Below are 16,472 nucleotides of genomic sequence, written 5' to 3' on the forward strand. Positions count from 1 at the left end.
GCTTGAGAGGCCCTGGGGGCCCCTTCTGGGGTGCTGGGGACAGACCCTGCCTCCTGGAAGCCTGGAACCCAGGCCCTGGTGTGACCCCTAAGTCGGGGCGGCACCCACGGCCTCGCTTGGAGCAGGTAGCATGCACAAAGGTGGTCACGTGACATGACACAGGCCTGTCCTGCTGGGGGCCGAGCCCTGCTGGTCTGAGGAAGGAAGCCCCCGTGAAACGTCCTGCAGAAAGGCCCACGTGGCAGGGCCCCGGGAGCAGCTTCTGGCCGGCAGCCTTGCGAGCTCTGGAAGTGGCTCCTTCCAGGCTTGCGTCGAGACGAGACGGCGGCCTGGCCGGTGCCTTGACGGCGGCCTTGGGGGACCTGGCTACCCCGCGCCTGGACTCCTGACCCACAGAAACGGGGGGTCATAAATGCATGTTGTTTCAGGCCACTCCCTCGTGGCGATGTTGTCACACAGCACAGGTGGCCCCCACACACACTGTCACACAGAAGAGGCCACGTGGAAGGCGCAGGGGCCCGTGCTGTCGGCGGCTCCCCACGGGCGGACGGCTGCCTGCCCGCCCTCCAGCACCAAGGCTGCCACCGCTCAGGCCTTGACTCTGGGTTCAGAGAGGAATGAAACCCACGGAGCCGGGCAGAGCCCACGCGGTGCTCCCGGGGCCTGTGCCCCTCACATCTGCCTGACGGGCGGGGCGAGGCCGGGGCTGGGCGAGGTTACTGCAGCCTCCTTGACGGCAGGACCAGGTCCCCACTGAGCTCTCCATCCCCTTCCCCACCTTCCAGAGGACTCCGCATCCCCTAACTCGGGAGACCTTCCCAGCCAGCCGCGGGAGATGTGACACCCTGTGGTGGCTGGGGAAAGAAGGACCCAGCCTCCCAGGCTCGCAGGGCAGCACTGGGGGAGGGGGAGCAGCCTGAGAGCAGCAGGCTGCCCTCTGGGCCCAGCATCCCCGGGGGCTCCCCGCCCCGCGCCTCCTCCTGCGCACCCTCAGCCGTGAGCGTGAGCGCAGCCACTCCTCACCGAGCAGAAGCCACTCCTCGCGGGGCAGGAGGGAGGTGGGCCAGGCCCCAGCACCCGCCTCGGAGCGCGCGCTGCACGCCCACGGGCCCAGGAGGGCCACCTGCAGGCAGCCGGGAGGAGACCTGACCCCTGAAGGGTTGCAGGAAACTTCTTGCACCTTGTTCTGAATCTGCTTGCCGTGGGTTGCTTAGAGGGAGGGCCATGGTGGCGAAGGAAGCCTCTGAGACGGGCCCCCGGGGTGGCGGAGGACCCCGCTACCCCCCACCCCCACCCCCACCCCAGGGCAAGGGCCCCTCTCCGCTGTCCCTGCTCGGCCGCCGCCCTCGCCTTGCACCGCCTCCAGCTGGGGGCGGGGTCTGTCTGTGTCCCCAGCCGCACCAGGGACTCCTGGGCCCTTGCCTTCTTCCTCGCGGTCTCCTGCCGCGGCCAGCCAGGAGGGGGGTCTGGACTCTGCTTTCCAGAGCAGCCAGTCGTGTTTAGGATGGGGCGCGTGGGGGGAGAGCAGGGCTCAGTCCCAACCCGGAACAAAAGACCTCGCAGCCGTCTCGGGGGCAGCTCTTCCTTTATTACCCACCCAGCGTCCAGGGAGCAGCCAAGCAGGTCCCACCTGCAGCCTGGCTGCGGGGTACACCGAGGGGCTGGGGGCCACGCACGGGGCTGGGCACGCCGGGCAGGGCGCCAGCGGGCAAAGGGACGCCTACAGACGTCTGTCTGAACCACCTCTGCTGGCTCGCCCGCCCCCAGCCCAGCGCCTCTGCACCCCGGAGCGTGCCTTAGCGAGACGTCCAGCGGTGGAGTGAGCTGCTTCTAAGCGAGCAGGGAACGGGCTTCCTGGAGCACACCGGCCTCTGCCGGAAGCTGGGAAAGGGCCTCCACCACAAAGCAGCAGCAGGACAGCCGCTGAACCCCAAACCACTTCTGCACCCGCAGCTACCACAGCCCCTTTTCCGAGCAGCCGCTGTGTTCTCGCGGGCCTCGTGGGCGGGGGTCTCGAGGAACGTGTATCTAATAAAGACCCTCAGGAGCACAGGACCCCGCATGGGGCCGGAGTCTTGTTGGGAGTCGGGGTGCTGCCTTTGCTGACAAGGCCTGGGGGGCGGACACATGTGGGTCCCGCTTTGGGAGGGCTGTGGGGGGGGCGGCCCTGCTGTTCTCAGGCTTCTCTGCTTCGCTCTCGGTTCTGTGAATCAAGGTGGACACACGTGTCCTCAGGATGGGAGCTTCACGCAGCCTCCGCTTTGCACCGTCCGACTGTCCTCACTTGGCGGCAGGCCCAGGCGCAGGTTCGTCCCTGCCCTCTGGGTCCTGCTCCAGCAGGATCAGCTCCGTTCTTGCTGCAGACGTGACCATCACGCGGGCGCCTGGTCCAGCGCCCGCGGCCTCCGGCGGCTCCCCGCCCTCCTTGTCCTCGGGGGAGAAGCTCTCTTGGGCATCAAAGAACGTGATGGCTTCTTCTTGGAGTTTTGGGTCTGCTAGAGCTGCTTCGTCTTCAGAGCTTTTGCTTTTCTTGGTGGGAGAGGAGGAGAACCCTAATTTGGGAAATCGAAACCAGCCCACCTTTTCGGGCTTCTTAGGCAGCTCTGCCTCGGGCTGTGGCCCAGGCTGTGTCTGGACAGGAGCCGGCCCGCGGCCTTCATCTCTGGAATCAGCGTGTGTCTCTTCGGCGGAGGAAGAAAACCCAATGTTTGGAAGCCAAAACCTGAACAAACCGGATCTTTTACCTTCTGGTTTCTCTTTGGGAGTCCTGTCTCCCTCTGCCAGGGGGGCGGCTGCCTCCCCGCTGTCTTCTTCCGGGGGAAATTCAAGAATTTCTGCAGGCTCCTCGTCGGAGCAGCTGTCCGTGCCCTGGTGGCCAGAGCGCACTTCCGGTGAGAACGCGGGCCGTCTAGGCTCACCGGCACCAGGCGAGATCACTTCCAACGGCTCTCCGGCGTCCGGCTGCGGGTCTCCGGAAACGGCGTCTGCTCCCCGGGCGGCGCGTCTGGGAGCCTCCTGCAGGCCCTCCCTCGGCCGGGAGCCTTGGACTCTCCCCTGTGTGGGGGGCTCTGGGATCTTCACCTTCAGCAACGAAAATCCGTAAGAAGCTGTTTGGATCTCGGATGAAGGGATCTGCGATTCCCGCACGATCCGGGTGGGAACAGCCTCGGGTCCCGAGGGGTCAGCCAACGCCGCTATCACCCTGCTGTGGATGGTGACCTCAGGGCTCTCTCCCTGAGCACCCTGAACGTGCGCTCTGACCTTGGAAATGGGGGAAGCTTCCGGGGAAAGGTCAAGGGCCACGGGCTGCTCCCCAGGGGTCCCAGAACCTGCCTTCAGGATGCGGGCGCCCCACGCTCCAGGGCTTTCTGCGAGCAGGGCGTCGTCAAGGCTGCGCCCCGGGCACTGCACTTCCGTCACGGTGGGGATAAAGATGTCAGCCTCGGAGCTGGGATCAGGGAAGGCGAACCTTGGCACGCTTAACCTGGGCAGTTTGACAGTTACCACGGAGCCTTCCAAGGGCTGACCCACGTTAACTACGGAAACCTGGGATGGCCCGGCGGTCCTGGACGCCTTCAGTTTAACAGGCCCTTCGGGCTGGGAGGACTGTTCCTTGGCCCTGCCCTCTCTGCCGGCAAGGTCCGGTCCTGCGGGCCCAGCAGGACGAGCTGTGCCCATTTCTCCCGGAGAAGCTTGGGTTCCTGAACGTCTCCCACTGGGCATCTGAAGAGGGAGGGAGCCTTCGCCTGGACGGACCCTGACCTCGGAAGTCGAAAGGTCCGCAGCGGACACCCCGGCAGCAGGGAGGTGCAGCTCTGAGCCTTCGCCCTCAAGGTTCCTCTTTAGAACGTCTGCATACGATGTGATGTCTGCATACCACGCGATGTCTGCATACGATGCGATCTCCGCAGCCGCCTCGTCTGCACCTGCCTTCGGGGGCTGCAGGGACGTAGCTGCCTCCACCTCGGACCCAGGAACGCCCTGACCCGTGACTGGCGCTGGGCCTTCTCCTTCCCTCAGTGCGCAGGCAGCAGGCATGGGCATCGCTGCCCCCGGTGTCCCGGCCCCCCCGGTCTCCCTGGCAGGGCGCCGGACGCTGGGCAGGCGGACCTCAGGCATCATAACCCAGCCCCCGGGCGAGCCCGGGCTCTCCGCTGCGGGCGCGTCCGCCTCCGCTCTTCTGCAGGACGGCAGCGAGGGGTCGCCTGACGAGGGGGCCGTCACCTCCACACGAGGCTGGCTTGCCGAGCCGGCGCCGAGCCCGTGCCCCCGGCCGCCATCGACAAGGGACGGGCCGTGTTTGGGAAAAGGGTCACCAGCAGACAAGCTCGCCCCCACCGTGGGCTTGCTGGATCTGAGGTCAGGTTTGGCGAAGTCCAAAAGGGGAGCGTGATTCTGTGGCAGATGGGGGTCCACGATGCCAGCGCCTCCGGCACGCGTCTCACTAGGAGCCGTCTCTGCGGGAACAGAGCCGTCCCTCACGGGAGGGCTCGAGGGTGAGGCAGAGGGGCGTCCCTGCAGCAGGATGGGCCCTCCGTCTGCAGCCCGCACGGTGGGAGGTGCGTGTCCAACCACTGCGAGACCAGGTGTCTTCGCACCCCGCGCCTCTTCACGCGGCTCCAGGGCTGCCTCTGTGGGCAGCTCCGCGGTTGGCACAGGCAGGGCGCCCGTCCGACGTGCGTCCACGGCTGCGCTGAGCTCTGCATCATCCAGGCTGCGCGCAGGGTCCCCTGGGGATCCCGCCACCTTCTTTGGGGACCACCTGAGGGATGGAAGCCTGATCCTCGGCACGTTTAAAGGACTCCCTTTCCCTCCACGCTCAGTGACACCAGCGGGGGCCTCGCCTGCAGCCGCCACCGACGGCCCGGCGCTGCCTGGCACGGCGGGCGAGTCCAGGACCCGTGCAGAGCAGGGGGTGGACAGGGCAGGGGCACAACACACAGCACCAGCCTCCACCTCAGCATCTGCTGCTTCGCGGGCAGAAAACCCGAACTTGGGTCGATGAAACGTAGGAAAAGTCACCCGACCGTAAGACGCAAGAACCAAGGGGTCCACAGGGCCGGGAGGACTGTCCGTCTCAAATGGGGAAGCGGTCTCCGCGGGGGGAAGCCCAGCAGGATGTTCAGTGCTGGAGACACAGGCATCGTTCTCGGCACCAGGAGAGGTTTCCAGAGGGAGCTCTGGGGCAACGGCGGTGCCAGGGAGAGTCACCATGTACTTTGTGAGTGTGATGCCCTCAACGGGAGAGAGGGAGGAAGACTCGGGATGGCTACCACGGAGATCAAGGCTGCCCGAAACACCCGGCCATCCCAGCCTTGGAAAAGGCAGTGACGTCTCCCTGGTGGACAAATCCTGTGTCAAATATTGACTAGTACTGAAGTCTGAGGGCAGGACAGACGTGGGTGGGGGATGAGGAACCGCTGAAACAACACAGCCTACTACAGAAGTTTTAGAAGATTTCCCAGAAGATGAGAAAACTTTCGGGAATTTAACAAGAGATTTCTTGGTTTGAATTTCAGCTACACCTTCATATTCAGTGCTATAATCTCTCAAGGTTAAATCCTTAACGACCAGGGACAGCTCACCAGCAGGCTTCGGAACCACAACCTCGGTGTCCACCTCCACGCTGGGCAGCGACACCCCCACCTCGGGGGCCGTCACCTCGGCCTTGGCGCCCTTCAGGTCCAGTTTGGGCCCCTTGATGTCCACCTGGGGGGCCTTGAGGTCCACCTTGGGCACCTTGACGCTGGGCATCTGCACCTTGGGCAGGTGGCCCTTGAGCCCGATTCCCGCCGCCGCTTCCCTGGGCTCCGCCTCGGGCAGCTGGCCCTCGGGGAGCTTGATGCCCAGCTCGGCGGAGGGCAGCTCGGCGCTCACCTCAGGGCTCTTGACGTCGGCCGGCACCGAGGGCAGGGACACCTCGGCCTGGGCCTTGGGCAGGGACGCGTCCACGGCGGCCTCGACCGACTTGCTCGGCGCCGACACGCCGAAGGACGGCATCTTGAACTTGGGCATTTTGAACTTGCTGTCTCTGGCGGCCACCTCCTTGTCCCCCAGGGACAGGTCGCCCTCCAGCTTGGCGCCCGGGACCTGGGTGTCCACCTCCACGCTGGGCAGCGACACCCCCACCTCGGGGGCCGTCACCTCGGCCTTGGCGCCCTTCAGGTCCAGTTTGGGCCCCTTGATGTCCACCTGGGGGGCCTTGAGGTCCACCTTGGGCACCTTGACGCTGGGCATCTGCACCTTGGGCAGGTGGCCCTTGAGCCCGATTCCCGCCGCCGCTTCCCTGGGCTCCGCCTCGGGCAGCTGGCCCTCGGGGAGCTTGATGCCCAGCTCGGCGGAGGGCAGCTCGGCGCTCACCTCAGGGCTCTTGACGTCGGCCGGCACCGAGGGCAGGGACACCTCGGCCTGGGCCTTGGGCAGGGACGCGTCCACGGCGGCCTCGACCGACTTGCTCGGCGCCGACACGCCGAAGGACGGCATCTTGAACTTGGGCATTTTGAACTTGCTGTCTCTGGCGGCCACCTCCTTGTCCCCCAGGGACAGGTCGCCCTCCAGCTTGGCGCCCGGGACCTGGGTGTCCACCTCCACGCTGGGCAGCGACACCCCCACCTCGGGGGCCGTCACCTCGGCCTTGGCGCCCTTCAGGTCCAGTTTGGGCCCCTTGATGTCCACCTGGGGGGCCTTGAGGTCCACCTTGGGCACCTTGACGCTGGGCATCTGCACCTTGGGCAGGTGGGCCTTGAGCCCGATTCCCGCCGCCGCTTCCCTGGGCTCCGCCTCGGGCAGCTGGCCCTCGGGGAGCTTGATGCCCAGCTCGGCGGAGGGCAGCTCGGCGCTCACCTCAGGGCTCTTGACGTCGGCCGGCACCGAGGGCAGGGACACCTCGGCCTGGGCCTTGGGCAGGGACGCGTCCACGGCGGCCTCGACCGACTTGCTCGGCGCCGACACGCCGAAGGACGGCATCTTGAACTTGGGCATTTTGAACTTGCTGTCTCTGGCGGCCACCTCCTTGTCCCCCAGGGACAGGTCGCCCTCCAGCTTGGCGCCCGGGACCTGGGTGTCCACCTCCACGCTGGGCAGCGACACCCCCACCTCGGGGGCCGTCACCTCGGCCTTGGCGCCCTTCAGGTCCAGTTTGGGCCCCTTGATGTCCACCTGGGGGGCCTTGAGGTCCACCTTGGGCACCTTGACGCTGGGCATCTGCACCTTGGGCAGGTGGCCCTTGAGCCCGATTCCCGCCGCCGCTTCCCTGGGCTCCGCCTCGGGCAGCTGGCCCTCGGGGAGCTTGATGCCCAGCTCGGCGGAGGGCAGCTCGGCGCTCACCTCAGGGCTCTTGACGTCGGCCGGCACCGAGGGCAGGGACACCTCGGCCTGGGCCTTGGGCAGGGACGCGTCCACGGCGGCCTCGACCGACTTGCTCGGCGCCGACACGCCGAAGGACGGCATCTTGAACTTGGGCATTTTGAACTTGCTGTCTCTGGCGGCCACCTCCTTGTCCCCCAGGGACAGGTCGCCCTCCAGCTTGGCGCCCGGGACCTGGGTGTCCACCTCCACGCTGGGCAGCGACACCCCCACCTCGGGGGCCGTCACCTCGGCCTTGGCGCCCTTCAGGTCCAGTTTGGGCCCCTTGATGTCCACCTGGGGGGCCTTGAGGTCCACCTTGGGCACCTTGACGCTGGGCATCTGCACCTTGGGCAGGTGGCCCTTGAGCCCGATTCGCGCCGCCGCTTCCCTGGGCTCCGCCTCGGGCAGCTGGCCCTCGGGGAGCTTGATGCCCAGCTCGGCGGAGGGCAGCTCGGCGCTCACCTCAGGGCTCTTGACGTCGGCCGGCACCGAGGGCAGGGACACCTCGGCCTGGGCCTTGGGCAGGGACGCGTCCACGGCGGCCTCGACCGACTTGCTCGGCGCCGACACGCCGAAGGACGGCATCTTGAACTTGGGCATTTTGAACTTGCTGTCTCTGGCGGCCACCTCCTTGTCCCCCAGGGACAGGTCGCCCTCCAGCTTGGCGCCCGGGACCTGGGTGTCCACCTCCACGCTGGGCAGCGACACCCCCACCTCGGGGGCCGTCACCTCGGCCTTGGCGCCCTTCAGGTCCAGTTTGGGCCCCTTGATGTCCACCTGGGGGGCCTTGAGGTCCACCTTGGGCACCTTGACGCTGGGCATCTGCACCTTGGGCAGGTGGCCCTTGAGCCCGATTCCCGCCGCCGCTTCCCTGGGCTCCGCCTCGGGCAGCTGGCCCTCGGGGAGCTTGATGCCCAGCTCGGCGGAGGGCAGCTCGGCGCTCACCTCAGGGCTCTTGACGTCGGCCGGCACCGAGGGCAGGGACACCTCGGCCTGGGCCTTGGGCAGGGACGCGTCCACGGCGGCCTCGACCGACTTGCTCGGCGCCGACACGCCGAAGGACGGCATCTTGAACTTGGGCATTTTGAACTTGCTGTCTCTGGCGGCCACCTCCTTGTCCCCCAGGGACAGGTCGCCCTCCAGCTTGGCGCCCAGGACCTGGGTGTCCACCTCCACGCTGGGCAGCGACACCCCCACCTCGGGGGCCGTCACCTCGGCCTTGGCGCCCTTCAGGTCCAGTTTGGGCCCCTTGATGTCCATCTGGGGGGCCTTGAGGTCCACCTTGGGCACCTTGACGCTGGGCATCTGCACCTTGGGCAGGTGGCCCTTGAGCCCGATTCCCGCCGCCGCTTCCCTGGGCTCCGCCTCGGGCAGCTGGCCCTCGGGGAGCTTGATGCCCAGCTCGGAGGAGGGCAGCTCGGCGCTCACCTCAGGGCTCTTGACGTCGGCCGGCACCGAGGGCAGGGACACCTCGGCCTGGGCCTTGGGCAGGGACGCGTCTACGGCGGCCTCGACCGACTTGCTCGGCGCCGACACGCCGAAGGACGGCATCTTGAACTTGGGCATTTTGAACTTGCTGTCTCTGGCGGCCACCTCCTTGTCCCCCAGGGACAGGTCGCCCTCCAGCTTGGCGCCCGGGACCTGGGTGTCCACCTCCACGCTGGGCAGCGACACCCCCACCTCGGGGGCCGTCACCTCGGCCTTGGCGCCCTTCAGGTCCAGTTTGGGCCCCTTGATGTCCACCTGGGGGGCCTTGAGGTCCACCTTGGGCACCTTGACGCTGGGCATCTGCACCTTGGGCAGGTGGGCCTTGAGCCCGATTCCCGCCGCCGCTTCCCTGGGCTCCGCCTCGGGCAGCTGGCCCTCGGGGAGCTTGATGCCCAGCTCGGCGGAGGGCAGCTCGGCGCTCACCTCAGGGCTCTTGACGTCGGCCGGCACCGAGGGCAGGGACACCTCGGCCTGGGCCTTGGGCAGGGACGCGTCCACGGCGGCCTCGACCGACTTGCTCGGCGCCGACACGCCGAAGGACGGCATCTTGAACTTGGGCATTTTGAACTTGCTGTCTCTGGCGGCCACCTCCTTGTCCCCCAGGGACAGGTCGCCCTCCAGCTTGGCGCCCGGGACCTGGGTGTCCACCTCCACGCTGGGCAGCGACACCCCCACCTCGGGGGCCGTCACCTCGGCCTTGGCGCCCTTCAGGTCCAGTTTGGGCCCCTTGATGTCCACCTGGGGGGCCTTGAGGTCCACCTTGGGCACCTTGACGCTGGGCATCTGCACCTTGGGCAGGTGGCCCTTGAGCCCGATTCCCGCCGCCGCTTCCCTGGGCTCCGCCTCGGGCAGCTGGCCCTCGGGGAGCTTGATGCCCAGCTCGGCGGAGGGCACCTCGGCGCTCACCTCAGGGCTCTTGACGTCGGCCGGCACCGAGGGCAGGGACACCTCGGCCTGGGCCTTGGGCAGGGACGCGTCCACGGCGGCCTCGACCGACCTGCTCGGCGCCGACACGCCGAAGGACGGCATCTTGAACTTGGGCATTTTGAACTTGCTGTCTCTGGCGGCCACCTCCTTGTCCCCCAGGGACAGGTCGCCCTCCAGCTTGGCGCCCGGGACCTGGGTGTCCACCTCCATGCTGGGCAGCGACACCCCCACCTCGGGGGCCGTCACCTCGGCCTTGGCGCCCTTCAGGTCCAGTTTGGGCCCCTTGATGTCCACCTGGGGGGCCTTGAGGTCCACCTTGGGCACCTTGACGCTGGGCATCTGCACCTTGGGCAGGTGGCCCTTGAGCCCGATTCCCGCCGCCGCTTCCCTGGGCTCCGCCTCGGGCAGCTGGCCCTCGGGGAGCTTGATGCCCAGCTCGGCGGAGGGCAGCTCGGCGCTCACCTCAGGGCTCTTGACGTCGGCCGGCACCGAGGGCAGGGACACCTCGGCCTGGGCCTTGGGCAGGGATGCGTCCACGGCGGCCTCGACCGACTTGCTCGGCGCCGACACGCCGAAGGACGGCATCTTGAACTTGGGCATTTTGAACTTGCTGTCTCTGGCGGCCACCTCCTTGTCCCCCAGGGACAGGTCGCCCTCCAGCTTGGCGCCCGGGACCTGGGTGTCCACCTCCACGCTGGGCAGCGACACCCCCACCTCGGGGGCCGTCACCTCGGCCTTGGCGCCCTTCAGGTCCAGTTTGGGCCCCTTGATGTCCACCTGGGGGGCCTTGAGGTCCACCTTGGGCACCTTGACGCTGGGCATCTGCACCTTGGGCAGGTGGCCCTTGAGCCCGATTCCCGCCGCCGCTTCCCTGGGCTCCGCCTCGGGCAGCTGGCCCTCGGGGAGCTTGATGCCCAGCTCGGCGGAGGGCACCTCGGCGCTCACCTCAGGGCTCTTGACGTCGGCCGGCACCGAGGGCAGGGACACCTCGGCCTGGGCCTTGGGCAGGGACGCGTCCACGGCGGCCTCGACCGACCTGCTCGGCGCCGACACGCCGAAGGACGGCATCTTGAACTTGGGCATTTTGAACTTGCTGTCTCTGGCGGCCACCTCCTTGTCCCCCAGGGACAGGTCGCCCTCCAGCTTGGCGCCCGGGACCTGGGTGTCCACCTCCACGCTGGGCAGCGACACCCCCACCTCGGGGGCCGTCACCTCGGCCTTGGCGCCCTTCAGGTCCAGTTTGGGCCCCTTGATGTCCACCTGGGGGGCCTTGAGGTCCACCTTGGGCACCTTGACGCTGGGCATCTGCACCTTGGGCAGGTGGCCCTTGAGCCCGATTCCCGCCGCCGCTTCCCTGGGCTCCGCCTCGGGCAGCTGGCCCTCGGGGAGCTTGATGCCCAGCTCGGCGGAGGGCAGCTCGGCGCTCACCTCAGGGCTCTTGACGTCGGCGGGCACCGAGGGCAGGGACACCTCGGCCTGGGCCTTGGGCAGGGACGCGTCCACGGCGGCCTCGACCGACTTGCTCGGCGCCGACACGCCGAAGGACGGCATCTTGAACTTGGGCATTTTGAACTTGCTGTCTCTGGCGGCCACCTCCTTGTCCCCCAGGGACAGGTCGCCCTCCAGCTTGGCGCCCGGGACCTGGGTGTCCACCTCCACGCTGGGCAGCGACACCCCCACCTCGGGGGCCGTCACCTCGGCCTTGGCGCCCTTCAGGTCCAGTTTGGGCCCCTTGATGTCCACCTGGGGGGCCTTGAGGTCCACCTTGGGCACCTTGACGCTGGGCATCTGCACCTTGGGCAGGTGGCCCTTGAGCCCGATTCCCGCCGCCGCTTCCCTGGGCTCCGCCTCGGGCAGCTGGCCCTCGGGGAGCTTGATGCCCAGCTCGGCGGAGGGCAGCTCGGCGCTCACCTCAGGGCTCTTGACGTCGGCCGGCACCGAGGGCAGGGACACCTCGGCCTGGGCCTTGGGCAGGGACGCGTCCACGGCGGCCTCGACCGACTTGCTCGGCGCCGACACGCCGAAGGACGGCATCTTGAACTTGGGCATTTTGAACTTGCTGTCTCTGGCGGCCACCTCCTTGTCCCCCAGGGACAGGTCGCCCTCCAGCTTGGCGCCCGGGACCTGGGTGTCCACCTCCACGCTGGGCAGCGACACCCCCACCTCGGGGGCCGTCACCTCGGCCTTGGCGCCCTTCAGGTCCAGTTTGGGCCCCTTGATGTCCACCTGGGGGGCCTTGAGGTCCACCTTGGGCACCTTGACGCTGGGCATCTGCACCTTGGGCAGGTGGCCCTTGAGCCCGATTCCCGCCGCCGCTTCCCTGGGCTCCGCCTCGGGCAGCTGGCCCTCGGGGAGCTTGATGCCCAGCTCGGCGGAGGGCACCTCGGCGCTCACCTCAGGGCTCTTGACGTCGGCCGGCACCGAGGGCAGGGACACCTCGGCCTGGGCCTTGGGCAGGGACGCGTCCACGGCGGCCTCGACCGACTTGCTCGGCGCCGACACGCCGAAGGACGGCATCTTGAACTTGGGCATTTTGAACTTGCTGTCTCTGGCGGCCACCTCCTTGTCCCCCAGGGACAGGTCGCCCTCCAGCTTGGCGCCCGGGACCTGGGTGTCCACCTCCACGCTGGGCAGCGACACCCCCACCTCGGGGGCCGTCACCTCGGCCTTGGCGCCCTTCAGGTCCAGTTTGGGCCCCTTGATGTCCACCTGGGGGGCCTTGAGGTCCACCTTGGGCACCTTGACGCTGGGCATCTGCACCTTGGGCAGGTGGCCCTTGAGCCCGATTCCCGCCGCCGCTTCCCTGGGCTCCGCCTCGGGCAGCTGGCCCTCGGGGAGCTTGATGCCCAGCTCGGCGGAGGGCACCTCGGCGCTCACCTCAGGGCTCTTGACGTCGGCCGGCACCGAGGGCAGGGACACCTCGGCCTGGGCCTTGGGCAGGGACGCGTCCACGGCGGCCTCGACCGACCTGCTCGGCGCCGACACGCCGAAGGACGGCATCTTGAACTTGGGCATTTTGAACTTGCTGTCTCTGGCGGCCACCTCCTTGTCCCCCAGGGACAGGTCGCCCTCCAGCTTGGCGCCCGGGACCTGGGTGTCCACCTCCACGCTGGGCAGCGACACCCCCACCTCGGGGGCCGTCACCTCGGCCTTGGCGCCCTTCAGGTCCAGTTTGGGCCCCTTGATGTCCACCTGGGGGGCCTTGAGGTCCACCTTGGGCACCTTGACGCTGGGCATCTGCACCTTGGGCAGGTGGCCCTTGAGCCCGATTCCCGCCGCCGCTTCCCTGGGCTCCGCCTCGGGCAGCTGGCCCTCGGGGAGCTTGATGCCCAGCTCGGCGGAGGGCAGCTCGGCGCTCACCTCAGGGCTCTTGACGTCGGCGGGCACCGAGGGCAGGGACACCTCGGCCTGGGCCTTGGGCAGGGACGCGTCCACGGCGGCCTCGACCGACTTGCTCGGCGCCGACACGCCGAAGGACGGCATCTTGAACTTGGGCATTTTGAACTTGCTGTCTCTGGCGGCCACCTCCTTGTCCCCCAGGGACAGGTCGCCCTCCAGCTTGGCGCCCGGGACCTGGGTGTCCACCTCCACGCTGGGCAGCGACACCCCCACCTCGGGGGCCGTCACCTCGGCCTTGGCGCCCTTCAGGTCCAGTTTGGGCCCCTTGATGTCCACCTGGGGGGCCTTGAGGTCCACCTTGGGCACCTTGACGCTGGGCATCTGCACCTTGGGCAGGTGGCCCTTGAGCCCGATTCCCGCCGCCGCTTCCCTGGGCTCCGCCTCGGGCAGCTGGCCCTCGGGGAGCTTGATGCCCAGCTCGGCGGAGGGCAGCTCGGCGCTCACCTCAGGGCTCTTGACGTCGGCCGGCACCGAGGGCAGGGACACCTCGGCCTGGGCCTTGGGCAGGGACGCGTCCACGGCGGCCTCGACCGACTTGCTCGGCGCCGACACGCCGAAGGACGGCATCTTGAACTTGGGCATTTTGAACTTGCTGTCTCTGGCGGCCACCTCCTTGTCCCCCAGGGACAGGTCGCCCTCCAGCTTGGCGCCCGGGACCTGGGTGTCCACCTCCACGCTGGGCAGCGACACCCCCACCTCGGGGGCCGTCACCTCGGCCTTGGCGCCCTTCAGGTCCAGTTTGGGCCCCTTGATGTCCACCTGGGGGGCCTTGAGGTCCACCTTGGGCACCTTGACGCTGGGCATCTGCACCTTGGGCAGGTGGCCCTTGAGCCCGATTCCCGCCGCCGCTTCCCTGGGCTCCGCCTCGGGCAGCTGGCCCTCGGGGAGCTTGATGCCCAGCTCGGCGGAGGGCACCTCGGCGCTCACCTCAGGGCTCTTGACGTCGGCCGGCACCGAGGGCAGGGACACCTCGGCCTGGGCCTTGGGCAGGGACGCGTCCACGGCGGCCTCGACCGACCTGCTCGGCGCCGACACGCCGAAGGACGGCATCTTGAACTTGGGCATTTTGAACTTGCTGTCTCTGGCGGCCACCTCCTTGTCCCCCAGGGACAGGTCGCCCTCCAGCTTGGCGCCCGGGACCTGGGTGTCCACCTCCACGCTGGGCAGCGACACCCCCACCTCGGGGGCCGTCACCTCGGCCTTGGCGCCCTTCAGGTCCAGTTTGGGCCCCTTGATGTCCACCTGGGGGGCCTTGAGGTCCACCTTGGGCACCTTGACGCTGGGCATCTGCACCTTGGGCAGGTGGCCCTTGAGCCCGATTCCCGCCGCCGCTTCCCTGGGCTCCGCCTCGGGCAGCTGGCCCTCGGGGAGCTTGATGCCCAGCTCGGCGGAGGGCAGCTCGGCGCTCACCTCAGGGCTCTTGACGTCGGCCGGCACCGAGGGCAGGGACACCTCGGCCTGGGCCTTGGGCAGGGACGCGTCCACGGCGGCCTCGACCGACTTGCTCGGCGCCGACACGCCGAAGGACGGCATCTTGAACTTGGGCATTTTGAACTTGCTGTCTCTGGCGGCCACCTCCTTGTCCCCCAGGGACAGGTCGCCCTCCAGCTTGGCGCCCGGGACCTGGGTGTCCACCTCCACGCTGGGCAGCGACACCCCCACCTCGGGGGCCGTCACCTCGGCCTTGGCGCCCTTCAGGTCCAGTTTGGGCCCCTTGATGTCCACCTGGGGGGCCTTGAGGTCCACCTTGGGCACCTTGACGCTGGGCATCTGCACCTTGGGCAGGTGGCCCTTGAGCCCGATTCCCGCCGCCGCTTCCCTGGGCTCCGCCTCGGGCAGCTGGCCCTCGGGGAGCTTGATGCCCAGCTCGGCGGAGGGCAGCTCGGCGCTCACCTCAGGGCTCTTGACGTCGGCCGGCACCGAGGGCAGGGACACCTCGGCCTGGGCCTTGGGCAGGGACGCGTCCACGGCGGCCTCGACCGACTTGCTCGGCGCCGACACGCCGAAGGACGGCATCTTGAACTTGGGCATTTTGAACTTGCTGTCTCTGGCGGCCACCTCCTTGTCCCCCAGGGACAGGTCGCCCTCCAGCTTGGCGCCCGGGACCTGGGTGTCCACCTCCACGCTGGGCAGCGACACCCCCACCTCGGGGGCCGTCACCTCGGCCTTGGCGCCCTTCAGGTCCAGTTTGGGCCCCTTGATGTCCACCTGGGGGGCCTTGAGGTCCACCTTGGGCACCTTGACGCTGGGCATCTGCACCTTGGGCAGGTGGCCCTTGAGCCCGATTCCCGCCGCCGCTTCCCTGGGCTCCGCCTCGGGCAGCTGGCCCTCGGGGAGCTTGATGCCCAGCTCGGCGGAGGGCAGCTCGGCGCTCACCTCAGGGCTCTTGACGTCGGCGGGCACCGAGGGCAGGGACACCTCGGCCTGGGCCTTGGGCAGGGACGCGTCCACGGCGGCCTCGACCGACTTGCTCGGCGCCGACACGCCGAAGGACGGCATCTTGAACTTGGGCATTTTGAACTTGCTGTCTCTGGCGGCCACCTCCTTGTCCCCCAGGGACAGGTCGCCCTCCAGCTTGGCGCCCGGGACCTGGGTGTCCACCTCCACGCTGGGCAGCGACACCCCCACCTCGGGGGCCGTCACCTCGGCCTTGGCGCCCTTCAGGTCCAGTTTGGGCCCCTTGATGTCCACCTGGGGGGCCTTGAGGTCCACCTTGGGCACCTTGACGCTGGGCATCTGCACCTTGGGCAGGTGGCCCTTGAGCCCGATTCCCGCCGCCGCTTCCCTGGGCTCCGCCTCGGGCAGCTGGCCCTCGGGGAGCTTGATGCCCAGCTCGGCGGAGGGCAGCTCGGCGCTCACCTCAGGGCTCTTGACGTCGGCCGGCACCGAGGGCAGGGACACCTCGGCCTGGGCCTTGGGCAGGGACGCGTCCACGGCGGCCTCGACCGACTTGCTCGGCGCCGACACGCCGAAGGACGGCATCTTGAACTTGGGCATTTTGAACTTGCTGTCTCTGGCGGCCACCTCCTTGTCCCCCAGGGACAGGTCGCCCTCCAGCTTGGCGCCCGGGACCTGGGTGTCCACCTCCACGCTGGGCAGCGACACCCCCACCTCGGGGGCCGTCACCTCGGCCTTGGCGCCCTTCAGGTCCAGTTTGGGCCCCTTGATGTCCACCTGGGGGGCCTTGAGGTCCACCTTGGGCACCTTGACGCTGGGCATCTGCACCTTGGGCAGGTGGGCCTTGAGCCCGATTCCCGCCGCCGCTTCCCTGGGCTCCGCCTCGGGCAGCTGGCCCTCGGGGAGCTTGATGC

The 16,472-nt window shown here is 68.5% G+C and overlaps 1 protein-coding gene across 1 annotated transcript in view; it reads right to left on the reverse strand.

Moving 5' to 3' along the window:
• Positions 1-1,549: 1,549 nt before the first annotated feature.
• The window catches only part of AHNAK2 (AHNAK nucleoprotein 2), a 41,462-nt gene continuing 26,539 nt past the window's right edge, over positions 1,550-16,472 (reverse strand). The window contains exons 12-13 of the mRNA XM_057732651.1: positions 8,750-16,015; positions 1,550-8,287 (exon numbers count right to left, since the gene is read on the reverse strand). Of these exons, the coding sequence (XP_057588634.1) occupies positions 2,281-8,287; positions 8,750-16,015 (13,273 nt within the window). The 3' untranslated portion in view covers positions 1,550-2,280. The remainder of the gene's footprint in view (positions 8,288-8,749; positions 16,016-16,472) is intronic.

The sequence above is a fragment of the Hippopotamus amphibius genome, chromosome 4 (genome assembly GCF_030028045.1).
Source record: "Hippopotamus amphibius kiboko isolate mHipAmp2 chromosome 4, mHipAmp2.hap2, whole genome shotgun sequence".
Classification (NCBI taxonomy): Eukaryota; Metazoa; Chordata; class Mammalia; order Artiodactyla; family Hippopotamidae; genus Hippopotamus; species Hippopotamus amphibius.